Source organism: Tiliqua scincoides, chromosome 7 (genome assembly GCF_035046505.1).
Source record: "Tiliqua scincoides isolate rTilSci1 chromosome 7, rTilSci1.hap2, whole genome shotgun sequence".
In the NCBI taxonomy this organism is placed as follows: Eukaryota; Metazoa; Chordata; class Lepidosauria; order Squamata; family Scincidae; genus Tiliqua; species Tiliqua scincoides.
Window position 1 is genome coordinate 77977243 of NC_089827.1, and position 19645 is coordinate 77996887.

A 19645-nucleotide genomic window follows, 5' to 3' on the forward strand; every position below is an offset into this window, starting at 1 on the left:
TCTGATCTTTTCTTCTGACACCCACATTTTTTCCCTTCCTACAAGGGCATTTGGATGCAGAAATTGACCCTGGAATAAAAAGGAAAAACAGCTAGTAAATAAAATCTGCTTTCAAAAAATTAAATTTAGTACTGATGATAATACCCATAGATCACGACATAAATTTTATCATAATAAAAATACATTTCTGCAGTAGATTTTGTTTTGTATTTTGCATTTGGAGAAATAATTTATAACTCTGTCTGTGTTTAAAATACCCAAATCCAGTATTCCAGTCATTGTCCCCCAACATGAGGTAGTGCAGTGGATAATTCCTTTCCTGTACTATGTTGTTAGAGATCAAGAGGAGGTTGCCATTCCAGGCAGTGAAGATTCACAGAATCCTGAAATGCCTTGACATTTCAAGTCAGGATGTATTTCTTTGGATCTGCTAGTGGTGTGCATGTAATTACACCAGGCACAATCCTGGTGATTTTCCCTTATTCAGATCTCATTTAAATAAATGGGACTTCTTTGCCATATGACTTAAAGCCCAATCTTAAACTTACCAGCCATTGTCAGGTCAGGCCTTGTGTAAGATGTAGGCCAACTTTATATTAAACTAATATATTGAGGTAAAGTAAGTTGGCATACTGATTACTGGTTGAGAATACATTAAAAATGGCTTTAATCTGGCTGTGCCACACTTTCTCTTCTTTTATAAAATAAAAGTTTTATACTTTTCCTGCAGTAAAGTCTTTTATAAGTCTTTTGAGTCAGGCTGGTGCAGTGGTTCAGGAGTTGGACTTAGACCTGGAAGATTCCTGCTCAAATCTTTACTCAGCTATGAAACTTCCTTGGTGACCTGGGATCAGTCACTCTCTCTGCTTCACCTACCTCACAGGGTTGTGAGGCCAAAAAGGAGGGAAGGAACCTTGTACACCACCCTGAGGTCCTTGCAGGAAGGGTAGTATAAAATTGGGAAAAATAAATAATAAAGTACTTCTTTATTCAGTTTATAGCTTGTCCTTAACATTTTCAAGGTTTTAACTGTGTTTAAACTTGCACATCTTTGGCTGCTGGCAGTCAAATGAAAGAAGAATCTTTGCTGCTTCTGGAAAAAATTAAGACTTAGGTTTGAGTGTCCAAGAAGGGTTTCATCCTCCTTCGATAACTAATGAGAGAAATTATGTTAATTACCAAAGTCAGTCTGCTGTTTATTCAACAGGCCATTGTCAGAGCAGCCATCAAGCTGTTGCTTACCTTCAGAAATCTAGCATTATGGTTCATAGAGTAAACTAGCAAGATGAAATGGAGGATGCAGCATAAACTCTAAGTAACACTTTGTTCTTTGTTTCCTTTAAGACTTATGTATTGTTACCTTGAATCACTGGCTTGCTGCCCTTTCTTTGACCTCCTAAGAGCACCCTAAGGAGTTCAGCTGTCTAAAGATCAATCCGATGCTATCTAAGAAAAATAGATGCTTGGAAAGAAAAAAATTCCTCTGTGGAAGTCAAAAGAAGGGCAGAAGGACTTCAAACACTGTTCTCTCACTGCACTGGAGCTTTGTAAATATACAGTTACACTGTCTTGAAAGTTTTGAATCCAAACTTGAGTAATCTTGAGAGTGTATGTTTGTGGAGATGTTTGCGATCCAGCTGTCTTTTTAAGATAAACAGCTAATTCTTTTCCATTGTGTAGTTTTGGGGCCCCATTTTCTCACGTGCTTCTTGATAACAGAAGGTTCCACTGCAGTTAGAACAGGCACTAAGTTAAGGAAATCACTGAGCGGAAACTAGACCTGTCTCTTCTTTCCTTTGCTTAAGTCATTGTTATTATTATTAAGAATATTTATTCTTAAATAAAATTTAATTGTATGAATATTGTAAAAAAAAATTTACAAAGTAGTTCAACACACAAAAATCAAATAATTGTTCCCTATCCCAAAAGGGCTCATACTCTAAAACGATGCAGAACACCACCAGGAATAGTCACTATTAAAAAAAAATACACTGTGCTGGAGAAAAAAGGAACAGTTACTCTTCCTCTGCTTTTAAATCCTATCAAACATATGGTAACCCATCCCTCCTCCATCCTGCTCAGTGTACTGGATTTGCTCTCTGTTCCCAGCATACCTGATCAGTTTGCTCGTAGTTCATTGATAATTGCTGATAGCTGATACCTGCTGTAGTTAACACAGGGTGAAAGTAAAAGATGCTGAGAATCCATAGTCCTAGTAACAGTTACTAGGAAGTAATAAGTGCCACTGAGCATAGTGGGTCTTACTTCTGAGTAAACGTGCATAGGATTGCACTTTGTGGAGGTGGGAATTTCAGCATGTGCATTTTGTCATATATGAGATAGCAAGCTACACCTGTTGAATTTTTGTCTTCATGGGTCCAGGAGCCCTAAAGTTGGAAGGTTGGCCTCCCCTGTACCAAAAGAATATACTTTGTTGGACAACTTGGACTATTTTCAAGTTAGACATTCCTAAGATTTTGTTCTTTCATTTTGAATGTAGCTTGTTGCTGAAGTGTAGCTGAATACAGTGAAAAACTATCCTGTGGTCCACTTGTACATTTGTGAATATCTGTCCTTTATTTCATTAGTATTGAGCTGCTTGAATAGAGGCTTTTTTTCTATAACAGACGTGACCTGCTATGCACTGACTCTGATTGTAGCATGCTGTTTAGATGATGGAAATATCTGTGTTGTGATGCAGGCAGATAGATGGCTGTGAAACTGCAGATGAATTCTATGGCACCATGGGAAAATTAACCCAAGAGATGCTGGAAGACAACCTCATTGATAGCAATGAACTCATGCAGGTTAGTAAGCACTAACTAAATAAAGATGCAAACAGGGTGGGATAGCCTTGCTCCAGCTGGACATATTAAAAAAATACAGTAGTTTTCAAATGCCCTGCCAAATTCTATTGAAGCAGAGTATTCTATTATTAATTTAACCCAGCCTTGTACAGTTTGCTTTCCTCACAACTTTGGCAAGAACATTAAAGGCAGAAAGAAAGCTTGTGAATAATGCAGCATTACTGTGCTGTTACAATAAAATGTGGTGGCTGCCCACATGCAGCTTGAAATAGGCTTGTACAATTCTTCACATGTCAGTCTGTGTATAGAGATGAGTGCGTTGAATGTCAGCTTCAAACAGCTGCCTACTCTGTTATGAATTTCAGTTGTTAGCTTGATGTGTGAAATGGAGAGATGACATTTGTCCTGACTGGAGTGATCCACTTTGGGATGGGCTATGAACTCGCAAATGTGTGACTGCTTTGTCCATGTATAACCAAAGGCAAATCGTAGCTGGTAGTATAAATTGCACAACTTGTGCCCCATCAAGGCAAACACATCCAGCAACCATGTGTGGTGGCTCACTAAGGAATTTATTAAGTCACCTGTTTTATAGCCTAACTAGGATTGCAAAAGCACAAACTGTCAAGGACCTGGCAGGCCATAAAATATAGCTGGTTGTGCTTAGTTTGATTGTGACCTGCTGAAGAGAAGAAAAGGGAGCAGTATGTGGATGCAATATGAATAATGAGTTCATCTTGCTGGTTTCTTCATCCTAGGGCCCAATTAATGTGAGGTGGTGGTTGTTTGCAAGCAAATACTAAGCATGCCATTGTATTACAGATGGGAGTATTTTGGAGACATTCTGGAGGAGGGTGGGGGTCAAGTGCAAAGTCTAGAATCCATTCATTGCAACCAAAATAAATCAAGCATTAAAGCCGTAGTTTTTATTCAAAACAGCAGCCTCTGGAAATCCACAAAAGTAGAAAATTTAATGGTACCATTTCATCTTGAGTTTTGGTATGGAACAGATTGCTGTTGACCTAAAGGGTATCAATTATTTCTAGATTGTCCTAGAATTCTGTTCCCTAGGGAACCAAACAAAGCCATGAAACAGGTGAGAGTGATCAGACTCCATTAAGGAGGAAGGGATGTTGGGTTGGATGTAGTGTTGGTTGTTTTTTTTTCAGTCTCACAGCCCTTGCACAGTGTTACTATTGAAGAACTCCTTTTTGTCCTCATGCTTGCAGGTGTAGTACCGATATGCAAATTGGAAAAGACACTTCATGTGGCAGGAGTTTGGGGCACACCCCTGGCTGTGGCAAGCCCCAAGGAGTTACATCTCCAGAATGTCTCACATTTAGTTGCTTGTGCTCACACACCAGAGCAATGGGGTATTTATCCCTTTTTGGTCAAGACATATAGCATTGGTTTCTATGGCAGCCTGTTTGTATTAGGTACAGGCCAAGCATGTTGCTCACTATTCATTCATTCATTCATTCATTCATTCAGGAATATCTCTTTATTGAGAGACATTGGCCAGCATTAATGCTTTCTGAGAATGCAGCTGGCATTGGTCTTTTTTGCAAAGCAACTGTTTATCATTATTTATGCCCTTTGTTCACTGTTTTGCTTTTATGTCATAGTAGCAATAAAAAGCAGTCGAGTGTTTCCGAATGAACACACACACGATTCTTTGGATTTTGGAGAGGCAATCAAACAGGCGACAGGAGAATTCAAAGGACTTCTTACGTTTACTCTCGTTTGCAAACGGGACCCTCCACAAACACACACACACACACGTGGAGAGACCCCGAACAATTATAATGATGCTGGTTTTATAGGGTAGACTAGGTAGGGGAGGAGGGACAAAAGAGCACACAAAGAGAGCAAAACACATCCATGGCAAGCATGGGAAAAATAACAGACCAACAGTCCCACAAACATTTGGCTTGGTTATCAGATCAACATCTTGATCCTCAGGATGTTCAGGAGGGCAATTCGATACACATCGGCAATTTGTTTACAGAGATATCCATTACAAAGGATCTGGTACTCTATGCATCCCTTTTATTAGTTTATGGCTCTTGTTTATGACTTTCTGTTTACCCTTGTGAATCTATACCACAGTTAGCCTGTTCTCTAAGAGGAATTTTAGATGCTGGCTTTTGGTCAGAGAAGAGCCTTATCGGTGAACTGGGCATCTTGGGATATTTCCATATTGTGAGCTGGGCATATTGGTATCAGTTTTCCCTCCTGATAAACAACAAGGTAAACAGAAAGTCAAATTAGCTTGGTAAACTTGGGCTGAACAAAACAAAAAATACATCAACACACATTTTACTTTGATAGGAATCATAAATCCAGAACACTTTTAGGTATACCAGGGTGGTGTAGTTTTAGTTCACTTTCTACAGGGCATTCTGAATACACAAGGGCAAAGAGTGAATTTAAAGTGCAAACATAGCTACTTGTCTGGGTGTCTGGTCTGTGAGCAGCCTGTACACCCTGGAGAGTGACTCTATGTTTGGGTGCTCAGGAGAGTAACTGTTTGCTAGCCAAACTCTCTTCGTTTTTAAGGATATTGAAAGGTTGCTTACATGTAGGCAGAATGTTTGGAGATAAATGTGAAAGTCAGGGTATGAATGGAGGGAATTCCCTTAATCACCCAGGATGTAGGTAAACAGGGCCAGTAGTGTCAGCTAAAATGCATATTAGCCCTTTGGTGCCAGAGCCTGTCTAGCAACTTTCAAGTGAGGTTTACCTAAGTTAATGCTAAATACAGGTATAATCCAATGTTTTGGTACAAAATACAGAAGTTACTGAAATTGCATTCAGGAAAGCAAACACAAACTGAAGATACAATGGAAAATAATAGAATGAATAGAAAATAAAAATACTACATTAAAACAGCTTCATCCAAAGAAATCATACATGCTCATAACAGCTCATTATTTATCTGCCATGAGTCCCTTCAGCAGGTCCAACTCCAACATATCTTTCAGCATCAGGTGAGCAAGGTGTTCTTCATCTTCCAGCAGCTGTCTTCTAGGCGACGTTGTGTGTAGTCAGGGACCTGACAAGTTGGTACCTCCCATGTTGAATCTCCATCTGGGGATGTATGGCGAGGGACTGGTGTATCTTCGATCTTGCCCTCGCTTCTTTCAGTGGGTGCACACAGGTTGAAGTCTCTTTCACAGCCAAGTTGCCTCCACCATTTGTCTCAGTCCAGAGGAGCACAGGCAGGAACCATCTTCAGGTCTGAACCATCGTTGGTTGGAAGTTAGGTCCATGTAGTGCTGGACTTGCGTGAGCTTGTCCAGTGGATGTGTTGGTTGGAGTTAGCTGCACTGACCCTGCTTTGGAGCTCACTGCAGATGATAATGGTAAAGCACTCATGATTTCTGAGTATAAAGCAGAAAAGAAAAGTTAGCAAAGCAAAACACATACTCAAGGGGTCAATGTGGTTTCTTAAGCAGTGAATTTCAGGGTACACTTTCTTTGGAACACATTTGAGACATCTCAAAAGGAGATATTGGAAATGGAAAAGGTACAAAAGAGAGCAACTAAGGTGATTGCTGGGCTGGGGGCACCTCCCCTATGAGGAAAGGCCACAGCGCCTGAGCTCCCTTAGCCCAGCAAAGAGACACCTGAGGGGGAACATGATTGAGACATACAAAATCATGCATGGGGAGGAGAAAGTGGACAGAGAGATACTCTCCGTGCACTCTCACATAACACCAGAACCAGGGGACATCCACTCAAAATTGAGTGTGGGGAGAGATGAGCTAGGACAGACAAAAGAAAATATTTGTTCACTCCGTGTGTGGTAGGTCTGTGGAACTCCCCGCCACAGGATGTGGTGACGGCATCTGGCCTGGATGCCTTCAAAAGGGAACCGGACAAGTTTCTGGAGGAAAATCCATCACGGGCCACAAGCCATCATGTGTATGTGCACCCTCCTGATTTTAGAAATGGGCTATGTGAGATGCAAGGGAGGGCACCAGGATGCAAGTCTCCTGCCACTAGGTGTGCTCCCTGGGGCATCCGGCGGAGCTGCTGTGAGATACAAGAAGCTGGACCAGATGGGCCCACGGCCTGATCCAGGGGGCTGTTTCTCATGTGGTCACAGACACAATGCTGGACATTTTGTTGGAACATAATACAGATTAGTGACAGAGGCTTATTTAGTTGTGTTTCTTAGATTGTGCCCCTACATTCAAACAGTTAAACACAACTAGCATAGCTATTAGAACTTGGAATAAATTAAAGGTTAAAGTTATTTTTAATACTTGTTACCACAACTTTTTAGTTAACTTGATCTTAGATGTTCAGGTCCTTTCTTTGTTTTCTCACCCTCCTTTATCTAGACACTCCTGTTGATATCAAACATTCAGATACTGCACCTACTTCAGACTCTTTTAGTTGCTTTTGTCTCAAAGATAAGATGCAACAATTTACTAAACATAGGAAACTTAAAACATTGTGAGAATAGCAGTTCAGGGAGTGCAATATTGGAATAGAGGCAATTTGATAGCTTTAAACCTGCACACAGACATTGATTTACAACAGACAATAAACAACAATACATATTTTTGGGGAAGGGGGCTTCCTGTATTTTTATCTAACCTCCTCGAAATACAATTGCGTGATTTGGCCCCTCCCACTATTGGCTATGTCTGGTACTTTTCCTTTGGTCAGTTTCTCTTAGCTCAAAGTTCCTTTGGTCAGGCCATGTGGCTCTTGATTCAATTTCTCTCTCTCTCTCTCTCTCTCTCTCTCTCTCTCTCTCTCTCTCTCTCTCTCTCTTTTTCTTGAACTGTTTAACCTTAAAGGGCTGGTGTTGTTACAGAACTCTGTACATGGCCTGCTTGTTGGTTGGTTTGCTGGAGGAACTAGAGAAGAGGTAACAACAGTACAGGAATACAAATACAGTACAAATACAGTAGCAGAAAGACACTGTGCTGACTTTGCTTACATTCTTGTTGAGCACAAAAGGTTAGGTGTTTTAACACATTCTCCACAGAGAAAGTAAACCAGTTGTCCAGGGCTACCTCTGATTGAGTGCAATTTCTTACCATTAAGACAGAGGAAAACTGGAACACATCATGAGCTTTACACACTACAGTCAGCCAAATCTGATTTTTTTTTCCACTTTTGCTTTTGTTTCTTTTCTTATTCACAACTCTTTTGATTCCCTGGGAGCTGGAGAGAACCTGGGTTTTTCCTTCAAGGAGGACTCAAGTTGGTTCTGCAAACACTTGCACAGCTCATTCCTCTTCGCTCCTTCCTTTTTTTTTTTTTTCTTAACATATAAGTAGAATTAAGAGAATGCAAAATATTAATTGCACCACAATAGTTTTTACAATGGGGTGAAATCTTAACATTAAGGGATTATTTGCTGAGGGACTGTAACCCTTGAAAATATTCATCATTGATGGAACAAAACGTTTTGTCATAAGAACATAAGAACATAAGAACAGCCCCACTGGATCAGGCCATAGGCCCATCTAGTCCAGCTTCCTGTATCTCACAGCGGCCCACCAAATGCCCCAGGGAGCACACCAGATAACAAGAGACCTCATCCTGGTGCTCTCCCCTACATCTGGCATTCTGACTTAACCCATTCCTAAAATCAGGAGGTTGCGCATACACATCATGGCTTGTACCCCATAATGGATTTTTCCTCCAGAAACTCATCCAATCCCCTTTTAAAGGCGTCTAGGCTAGACGCCAGCACCACATCCTGTGGCAAGGAGTTCCACAGACCGACCACGCGCTGAGTAAAGAAATATTTTCTTTTGTCTGTCCTAGCCCGCCCAACACTCAATTTTAGTGGATGTCCCCTGGTTCTGGTATTATGTGAGAGTGTAAAGAGCATCTCCCTATCCACTCTGTCCATCCCCTGCATAATTTTGTATGTCTCAATCATGTCCCCCCTCAAGCGTCTCTTTTCTAGGTTGAAGAGGCCCAAACGCCGTAGCCTTTCCTCATAAGGAAGGTGCCCCAGCCCCGTAATCATCTTAGTCGCTCTCTTTTGCACCTTTTCCATTTCCACTATGTCTTTTTTGAGATGCGGCGACCAGAACTGGACACAATACTCCAAGTGTGGCCTTACCATAGATTTATACAACGGCATTATAATACTAACCGTTTTGTTCTCAATACCCTTCCTAATGATCCCAAGCATAGAATTGGCCTTCTTCACTGCCACCGCACATTGGGTCGACACTTTCATCGACCTGTCCACCACCACCCCAAGATCTCTCTCCTGATCTGTCACAGACAGCTCAGAACCCATCAGCCTATATCTAAAGTTTTGATTTTTTGCCCCAATGTGCATGACTTTACACTTACTGACATTGAAGCGCATCTGCCATTTTGCTGCCCATTCTGCCAGTCTGGAGAGATCCTTCTGGAGCTCCTCACAATCACTTCTGGTCTTTACCACTCGGAAAAGTTTGGTGTCATCTGCAAACTTAGCCACTTCACTGCTCAACCCTGTCTCCAGGTCATTTATGAAGAGGTTGAAAAGCACCGGTCCCAGGACAGATCCTTGGGGCACACCGCTTTTCACCTCTCTCCATTGTGAAAATTGCCCATTGACACCCACTCTCTGCTTCCTGGCCTCCAACCAGTTCTCAGTCCACGAGAGGACCTGTCCTCTAATTCCCTGACTGTGGAGTTTTTTCAGTAGCCTTTGGTGAGGGACCGTGTCAAACGCCTTCTGAAAGTCCAGATATATAATGTCCACGGGTTCTCCCACATCCACATGCCTGTTGACCTTTTCAAAGAATTCTCTAAGGTTTGTGAGGCAAGACTTACCCTTACAGAAGCCATGCTGACTCTCCCTCAGCAAGGCCTGTTCGTCTATGTGTTTTGAGATCCTATCTTTGATGAGGCATTCCACCATCTTACCCGGTATGGATGTTAGGCTGACCGGCCTATAGTTTCCCGGGTCCCCCCTTTTCCCCTTTTTAAAAATAGCCGTGACATTTGCTATCCTCCAATCTTCTGGCACCGTGGCCGTTTTGAGGGACAAGTTGCATACCTTAGTCAAGAGATCTGCAACTTCATTTTTCAATTCCTTAATAACCCTTGGGTGTATGCCATCAGGGCCCGGTGACTTATTGATCTTTAATTTATCAATGAGGTCTGAAACATCTTCTCTTTTAACCTCTATCTGACTTAACTCCTCGGTTAGGAGGGGCCGTTCGGGCAGCGGTATCTGCCCGAGGTCTTCTGCCGTGAAGACAGATGCAAAGAACTCATTTAATTTCTCTGCCATCTCTAAGTCTCCTTTTATCTTCCTTTTTCCTCCCTCACCATCCAGAGGGCCAACCGCTTCTCTGGCGGGTTTCCTGCTTCTAACATATTTGAAGAAGCTTTTATTATTCCCCTTGATGTTGCTGGCCATGCGTTCCTCATAGTCTCGCTTGGCCTCCCCTATCACCTTCTTACATTTCTTTTGCCACAGTTTATGTTCCTTTTTATTCTCTTCATTAGGGCAAGACTTCCATTTACGGAAGGAAGCTTCCTTGCCCTTCACAGCCTCTCTAACTTGGCTGGTTAGCCATGCGGGCACCCAATTACCCAATTACCTTAGGGTAATTACCCAATTGTCCAATTACCTTAGGGTTATTCTTCATGTTCCCTCCCTCTAGGATGAGGGGGGGTTTGTGTGAAAAGAAAGCACATTTGATAAGAGTACTTTTACATGTTTAAAAACAGAAAAAAAGGAACCATGGTACCAAAAATGGTAATGAGCTCAATATACAAAAATAATAAAAATTGTTGCAACAAATATCAGGCCTATTACAGAAAGGAAGTCATGTGGGCTTCCGATAGACTTCACTATAAGTCAAAAACAAACAAGAACAAAGACCGACAAAGTGCTTCTTTCATACCACACACACACATCCAACAAACATATAGAACATTTTAGTATTTATATGTATATAAGCAGAGAACATAAGTTGAATTAAAAGAATTTGTCATGACAATCTTTCCATTAGAAAAAGAAATACTTGATTAGTGTTAAACCAAACTAAAATATATACAGATATAGGTGTCAGGGCTTAGATCCTGTAAAGGAAATGAGATTAAGTAAATTTTTCCTCTGGAGGGCAAATGCTGTTTTCTTTGTCTTTACTTGTTGCTGAAACAAAAAGGGTTAAAACAAAAGATAGCCATCACAAAGTTAGGCATTAGAGGCTTTCCTTTTTTTTTGGCTACTATTTTGCACTCTGTGCATTCCTTGAGGCACAAAGGCTAGGAGGGGTTCTCCAGCTTTCCCTTCTTTTGGGGAGGGGGAACACACAGACTTCCTGCATTGCACACCTGTGAAATCCAAAAGTTATTAAGAATGATTAAAGGTTGTATTTAAAGAGAAACACACTTTTGACAACTATCTAGGTTGGTTGCAGCTGCAATTAGTCTTTTTTTTTTTTTAGTTACTTAAATAGGTAGGAAGCAAATCATGGTTATTATTGTAGCTGGAAACTATACTTTGGGGTCTCTCTAAGTCACTCTGAGCATTTTTAGCTTGTATTCTAGGCCCCTGGGATCTCACTGACTCAGTTTTGCTGATCTATGTAATGGGCACATGTATTGTTTTGCAGGCTGTGTTTCTAAGCAAACATGCAGTGTAGTTTGCTTAGAAGTTTGCTTTTTCAATGCACTTAGTAGTAAGTGCCTTAAAAAACACTAAGTTCAAATGAGCCTGATCCTGAGCACCCATGAACAAAACAGCAAATTGTCTCTTGTCTCTCAGACAAGGGAAGACAGAACACATCATATGAAATTGCCAAGCAGATAGAAGAGAGGGATGTCAGGAACACTGAGGGGAAGGGGCAGGCAAGCAGAACACTGAGTACTTTGGAGGAGAGAAGGGAGGGGGCCTTGTTGAAACTCAGGAAAGATCCAATGTCTAATGCCCTCCTGAAACTACTGAGACCTGGTTAACAACATATGCCAGAACCACCATCCAGAGCGCGATACCATAGTCTTCCAAGACTGAAGGTTGCCAACAATACCAACTGCTGGCTCTTGAAATTCTGAGTTGGCCAGTAATTCGCCCATTCAGAAGGCTGGGGTTTCCCCTTCCCAGAGACTCAAAGTTATCCAAAATGCATTTCAAAGGGTTTCTTCCTTCAGGCTCTGAGTGCCTCATCTTAATTGTCACACAGGCTGGCCTCCTGTGTCTCAGCTGGACCGGCTGCCCAAAACAGTGACTCACTCATGGCCAATCCTTCAAAACCTGGGGGTTTGCTGCCTTGACACACACACACACACACACACACACACACACACTCATATTCTCATTCGTATCTCAGTCACACAACACTCAGTCAGGCAGAGAACCACATGGCCTTGCTCTGAAGCCATGGAGATGGGCGCACACACACAACACAGCAAAATGTACAATAATATACAATATGTACAGTAATTCAAACACAATCACCCTCCCCACTGAGGCTTCACACTAAAACCTCCCACAGAGAATTCTCACCTAAGCGCGCTGTACTTTCCCGCGGGTGAAGTTCCGTTCTCCTGGGCTCTTTCTTGCGCAGAAGGAGACGATCAGATCCAGAGTCAACCCAGCGCCAGGACGCACAACAAGGGGTTCGGGAGCCGACTCACTTTACCTTCTGGCGGTGCGCTGTCCCCTGCAGTGACTTCGTCTCGATCCCCGCAGAGCCTTGCCTTCCAATCCGAGTCACAAGGCACCAAAACTGTTTCCGAATGAACACACACACGATTCTTTGGATTTTGGAGAGGCAATCAAACAGGCGACAGGAGAATTCAAAGGACTTCTTACGTTTACTCTCATTTGCAAATGGGACCCTCCACAAACACACACACACACACACGTGGAGAGACCCCGAACAATTACAATGATGCTGGTTTTATAGGGTATACTAGGTAGAGGAGGAGGGACAAAAGAGCACACAAAGAGAGCAAAACACATCCATGGCAAGCATGGGAAAAATAACAGACCAACAGTCCCACAAACATTTGGCTTGGTTATCAGATCAACATCTTGATCCTCAGGATGTTCAGGAGGGCAATTCGATACACATCGGCAATTTGTTTACAGAGATATCCATTACAAAGGATCTGGTACTCTATGCATCCCTTTTATTAGTTTATGGCTCTTGTTTATGACTTTCTGTTTACCCTTGTGAATCTATACCACAGTTAGCCTGTTCTCTAAGAGGAATTTTAGATGCTGGCTTTTGGTCAGAGAAGAGCCTTATCGGTGAACTGGGCATCTTGGGATATTTCCATATTGTGAGCTGGGCATATTGGTATCACGAGCCTCCACATCTGTTACTTCATACTTCAGTTTACAATAGCTACAGCAGTGCTGTTTAAGTAGCAGGAGTCTTGGAACAGGGGCAGCACAGAAACCCGTTGTGCTTTTTTCTTCACACACTCCCGTGCTGCCAGCTATACAAGTCAACATAATTTCCAATTAAAATCAGATTACCAAATGCATTTATTTATTTAAAGCCTTTATAACCCACCCTTCAGCCATCAAAACTGCTAGAGTAGCTTACATAAAATCAAACAATGAGGAATTTATTGCAACACAAAAAGCTGGTGTTTGGGGATGTGCCTCATTGGCTCCTCTTCTTCCTCTTCATGGGGCAGTTCATGGTTCTGTGGCCTTTGTGTTGGGTGTAGTTCAGCTTCAGATTTGTTGCATCAAGTTTCTCAGTTCTTACAACAGAACTGGTGAGTTACTGAACAAAAACATCTGAGGGTCAAACCAGAGGTGCAGCAGAAGATTCACGACTGGGATTTCTCTTGTTTTATGTATGTGGGGGTTACTAATTGGTGGTTTATGTGGTTGCTTTGAGGATGGGGGAAGAGGTGCTGGGTAAAGGGGAGTGCAACTCAATCCTCTTGTGCCTTTTCCCTGATCTAAGTTGCCTTTCTGTTACCTCTTTGAGGAAGTGGGAACATATTGGGGAGAACATACAGGTAGGGCCAGCCCATCCATGATAAAACTGATGCAGCTCATGTTGATAGAAAGGGGGAGGGGAGAAAACTTGGGGTGTCATCTACCCTGCTGTGGAGGGAACTGGCTCCATCCATTTGCTTGACCCCTCACCTCACTCTTTCCTCACATTCTCTTGTCAGGAGGAGTTCTGTGGATTCTCTTGTATGTTGTTAAGCAGGAAATCCCACATTTCTAACAGAAAATATCCTTTATGCTTGACTCTGTCAGGTATCCGTTGGTCCACTGGGTCAGTACTGGAGAATATCTTAACTACCAATTAGTAAGGAAAATCTTCAGTTCAAAGTCAGCTAATGTTTTGGATTGTGAATTTTCTTCGAATGAACAAACTCAGCCTGTTGTGATGTTGCCTTAGTAAGACGATTTTCTTCATAAAAATGGGCCCCAGGATACCTGTCTTGAATTTCCAGTTTGGTTGAATGACTTCTCCTAGCCAAGGAGGGACCTTTCTTTTCCTTCTTTTGTTGTAAAGGTAACATGTGCCCAGGCAAACACAAAGACCATTCTGCCTCCTAACTTGGACTTGGCTTTGAATAACGGGTTTTGATTCCTTGAGCTAACTATACAGTCATGTGTGTGTCTCAGTTTCATCATCTGGAGGCAGCTGAGATGACCATTAGCTAGTTTTAGAAATATTTTCTTTCTTGTAAAAGTATATGCTATGGGATATCTGGTTTTTAGAATAAACACAATTCTGCTATTTTAATTGTAGTGTGCCTGCTGGATTAAAACTCTTCAAAGCCTATACCTGTTTACATTGTTGCTGTGCTTATACCACAAGTTAACAGATTTTGGTGGATTTTTATAAGAGAATTTGGGCTGTCCTTAGTGGTCAGACAGTTGGAGTGGTCCCAGAGAGTATGTTTTTTGAATGTTATTGAGAACCAATTGAAGATGCTGATCAAGGAGGATGGTCCAAAACTAAAACCATTCCTGCTTGATATTGGGTTCATGCAACAGGGGCTTTTGTTGAGAGTGCCAGCTAGCTATAGGAAGGTGTTTCAGTATATAAAATTTAAATAATAAAGTATATGTTCAGAAACACTACCAGCTGTCTTCATCCTTGCAAATATTTACTATCGATATGAACAGTTTCTTTAAAAAATAAATCAGAAATTTTCCGGCATGAAGGGTGTTTAAAGACATGCATTCTAAATATAGCGGAAGGGATTTGGACACATATTCTTTCCCCTAAAAAGAAAGGCTTCAGAATGCAGTGAATGCCGTTTCTTTATCCTAATGCTCTTGTTTCCTCTTCTGTCTGGTTTGAGAATTGCCTCGAATATGCTTCTTGGTTTAAAGGCATGCTTCTTTTGAGTCATTGTTTGTCTTTCCCACAGGAAATATCTGTTGCATCATTATCAAAGCTTTCACATTCTGCCTGTATGGAAATACATTGTCTAATCTTGCAGTCGTGTGAAATCCATCCTGCACTTGAATTTTTCTCTGAAACGACTTGGTTGAAAATGCTGCATTCCTTTTTCTTTCCTTTTTTTTTCTAGACTGTTTACTCCATGGCCCAGTTTCCTTTCCCACAACTAGCAGAATTAAGAGAGAAATATACATACAACATTACTCCTTTTCCTGCCTCAGTAAAATCAACTTCAGGGTACGTTTATTATTATTATTATTATTATTATTATTATTATTATTATTATTATTATTATTATTATTATTAAGTCTTTTGCAGTCCAATCCTGACCAGCTTTCCAGTACTGATGCAGCTTTGCCAACAGGGCACATCCTGTGGGGGGGGGATCATGGGGGCCTCCGTAAGGTAAGGGAACTTTGTTGCTGGAACAATGCTAGAAAGTTGGTTAGGATTGGGCTGTTGGGTTTAAATCACTTTGTGAACTATTTTGTTGTTGTTGTTGAAAAGGGCATATGAATATTTTTTGTAATAGTAATAATAATCTAGGCAAGAGAATGGCTTGAATACATTACAATCAATTATGTATCTGAGCCTGATGAACTGTTTAGCTAATTATGACTCCAAGACCTCTGAGATCACACTGTACCTTGTATGCTCTTGTTTTACAGGCGGCTGGGAAAAATGAGAGACAGTGATGAGGAAAATGACTTTGATGATGAAGATTCCATAGCCAATGCTATTGGTTGCCTTGGACCATTCAGTGGGTTTCTGACTCCAGAACTACAGAAGTATCAAAAGCAATTCAAAGGTGAAGATTGATGCTTTTTGGGTACCTTACAGTAGTGCTGTGAGAGCTGCTTTTCCATGAGTTCAGCTCACAGCACTGCTACACTGTGTGAAGACAAGATGTGAGTACTTAAGAGCATTGTGCATTGGGGAGATAGTGGGGTTTGCTCCTTTGCACCCACCTTTCTCTGCACTTTGAGAATGCTGCTGCTAAATTAATCTGGGATTTATATCAAACTGAATACATGGGAATATTATAGTTATGTGGATTTATTTTAAGAAAGGACCAGTAATTTGGTTGTTTTTTTGTTTTTGTTTTTATGATGTTGTATCATACATACCTGCTGCAAGTCTTTTAAACTTTCAAATTTAATAACCATCTATTTGCAAGCTTGGGCAGTTTCAGGGTATTTAAATCCATTGTTCATTTCACCTGAGTGAGAATGTACCATTACTGAATTACGTTCTCATGCATTTCTTTTTTTTCCCCCTTTCCATTTTTTATAGACCACAATGAAGAGCAGAGCCTAGGCTCTAGTAACATTGCAGAGCTAAGTCCTGGAGCAATAGATGCCTGCCAAAGTGAATACCACGCTGCGTTTAACAGTATGATGATGGAACGTATGAATACGGACATTTCTACATTGAAAAGACAGTATTCTCAGATAAAGAAGAGGCAGCAGGTTCATCAAGTGTGCATTAGAGCAGGTAATGGCTTGTGTTTTGGGTAGGTGCAAGGCAGGTTCAATTGTATGGAAGTAGCAGCACATGGTGTTTGTATACGCTCATATATAGAAGTAGAAGAGAATGAATGAAACTGCATTAGTAGCTGAAGGGATCCCATTTGGATATCTCTAAACAAGCATGGCATTTATAAAGATGATGGTGACTTTTGTTTTTGTTTTGCCAGGGTCTGAAGATGACGACCCTGGGATAATGTTAGATCTCAGGGACCAGCTGAATAATGGTATTTAAAGATATCTCTGCTAACTTGGGTATACAGCAACTGGTTTCACTGATTTCACTAACAGCTATGGCATCCTTGGATTTGGGATAAAATATTCCAAGTTTCCAATTAGTTAGCTGATGTGTCTATATCATCTTATATCACTTTATATATCAATGATGTGAATTAGCACTGAAAGACTTCCATTATAAATCCAGCTAATGTATATATATGGAAAAAGCATATGCATCTAGTCATGACTGAGGGTGATATTATCTGTGATTGAAAACTGTGCACTCAGACCCGAGGGCCTTGCTTCCTCACAGTGGCATGTGAGAAATTTCATGCCACAAGTGCCGTGCTTCCCAAGAAAAGGGTATGATCTTTCAGGATGGTTGGTCCTCCATCTTTCAAGGGCAGTAAATTTTCTATGAAATTCAGTTTTCACTATCTGGAAAATATAGTGTTTTACAAACCAGTTGTGCTTCCCAAACCAAAGTAATGAAGATGGCCTCCATTTCCCAGGATTGCCAGAACCTATTTTCACTCACCTCTGTCAGTTGTCTCATATCTCTCATTTAGCTCTCTGTCACCTTTGTCTGTCCCTGGACAGAATGATGGGCAATAATATGACTTGTCAATTTGCTAAGTGTACATTGTATAAACTTGAAATCTTACCCAGTTGATTATTGAAAACATGGTGTAGTTGGGTAAGTGGTAGAGAGTAAAGATAAGAGTCTAACATGGGACTGGGATTAAACAAATTTTCAGTAGTAGTAAATTAATCTCAGTACTATAGCGGAAACACTGTGTCTTCCTTCTACGGTTATCCTCTGAAATAACAAACAATTAACAATTTAATCTTCTAATTTGTTAGCCTCTATAATGTCACATACTTGCTTACTTGTTCTGATGATCATGTTCTGATTATCCTAGTCTTATAAAGAAGTCATGGATCCCTTTTATCAGCTTTTATGCAATGCCTTTCTTGGGATTTGTGGCAGAGTAAATTTGTTAAGAGATTCTGTCAGGCAAGCAGATTGCTCTTCTTTTGTGGCATTTATGTTTTTCAGTTACTAGTAAAACTGTACAGCCTGTTTCTCTGGCAGCTTTTAAGAAAGGAAGTGGCATGAGTTGAAATTTATACTCTCATCTTGGGTTCTGTCTGAATCTAAAGATGCAGGAAAGAGCAAGTGTGTAATTGATCTTCTCTTACAAACAGTTCTACAAATCTTTCTCTGTGATCTTTAAAAAATGATGATTGATACTGGAACATAATCAGAAATGGCACTGAGTTTTTGTGTGTGTGTGATTATTTAGACAAGTCTGAGTTCATAATTTTGGCGTTCTACTAACAAACACAGTATATAAACTGTGTTAGATTATAGATACTCAAGGGCAGTGAATTCAACATAATCAGCTACTGTGAGAAGATTCAGTATACATAACATCTTATTTAACTGCATATTTATTTTTTCTTCAGATAAAGGGCCAGTGACTAGTCTTCTGCCCTCTCAGGTAAACCATTCTCCAGTGATCAACCATCTTCTATTAGGAAAGAAGATGAAGCCAACAAACAGGTCTGCCAAAAATGCCATTATTCATATCCCAAGTCATGCAGGAGGCAGGATGTCGGATGAAGATCTCAAAGCCAAGCTCAACTCACCTTGGCGCACACACATCAGGGTGCACCGAAAGAACCTGGCGAGAGCCAAAGACCAAGTGGGCTACGGAGATACCATTGGCCTGATAGCTGAGCAGAGCGAAGGTGGGAAAACCAGCAGTCCCATTGCAAAAGAAGAGTCTCCAAGCAAATCTGAGCCCAGGGAAGGAGAAGGGAGCGATTCCGAAGCCAGGACTTCCAGGAAAGCCGATGGACAGTCTCCTGAACCAGCGTTCAAAGATGCCAACACCAACTTATCAGCCGTTCAGCTGAAGCTGGAAGCCCTGGAACTTATCCAAAGTGACAAAGATAATACTGAATCTGTATCGAGTTCGTTCTGTGAAACGCCTGTATCTGAATTGCAGAATTTGCCCACTGGGAGTGGGACGCTGGCGAAATCTCCCCAAGCCAGCAATCCGAAAACACAAGTCTTTAGCCCTTTTCCTAGTGTCAAGCCTCTCAGAAAATCAGCTGCAGCCAGAAATCTAGGATTGTATGGCCCAACCGAAAGAACCCCAACTGTACATTTCCCACAGATGAGCAGAAGCTTTAACAAACCCACTAGCAGTAGTAGTGGGTCTAAGAAACGATGATGTGTATATTCCATGGGCATATTTCTGTTATGGTTTAGTTATGCATATTTATTGGGTCCAAAGGAGTTTTTGAATAGTTTCAGTTGGAATTATGGAGAGGTGGCAACAAATGCATAAATCGTATTATCAAAAATCCTGTGGTTTTTTAATATTGTAGAATAGTTATACGACTATATACGACGTATAACTATAGTTATACGACTATACGACAGCACACACAATTTTCACACTAAGAAAATAAACATTGACTTGCAGCGTGGGAAACTTTTTCACTTCTTAAATGTTGCTTTTAGGAAAAGCTGTGGGAAGCTTCTCTTTCTGCTCTCTTCTGTCCTGCAATCACTGATGTGCAGAGATAATTTCTCCTCAGTGTTTTTCACCCCTCTATACTTTTTGTTGGATCTGCCACCTATATGGCGAGGTGGTTTTTTTTAGTAGGTCCTCTTAACTGCCTAGAAGAATTGCACTGAATT

General features: G+C 41.1%; 1 protein-coding gene across 3 annotated transcripts in view; it reads left to right on the top strand.

The window, feature by feature from the left end:
* Nucleotides 1-19305, top strand: part of TBC1D30 (TBC1 domain family member 30) — a 53936-nt gene extending 34631 nt beyond the window's left edge. For 2 of the 3 annotated variants that reach the window (XM_066633473.1, XM_066633472.1), the window contains exons 9-14: nucleotides 2702-2807; nucleotides 15315-15421; nucleotides 15853-15992; nucleotides 16478-16678; nucleotides 16881-16937; nucleotides 18400-19305. In XM_066633473.1, the coding sequence (XP_066489570.1) occupies nucleotides 2702-2807; nucleotides 15315-15421; nucleotides 15853-15992; nucleotides 16478-16678; nucleotides 16881-16937; nucleotides 18400-19172 (1384 nt within the window). In that variant the 3' untranslated portion in view covers nucleotides 19173-19305. The remainder of the gene's footprint in view (nucleotides 1-2701; nucleotides 2808-15314; nucleotides 15422-15852; nucleotides 15993-16477; nucleotides 16679-16880; nucleotides 16938-18399) is intronic. The other variant, XM_066633474.1, reaches the window with a different exon arrangement.
* The last annotated feature ends 340 nt before the right edge of the window (nucleotides 19306-19645 follow it).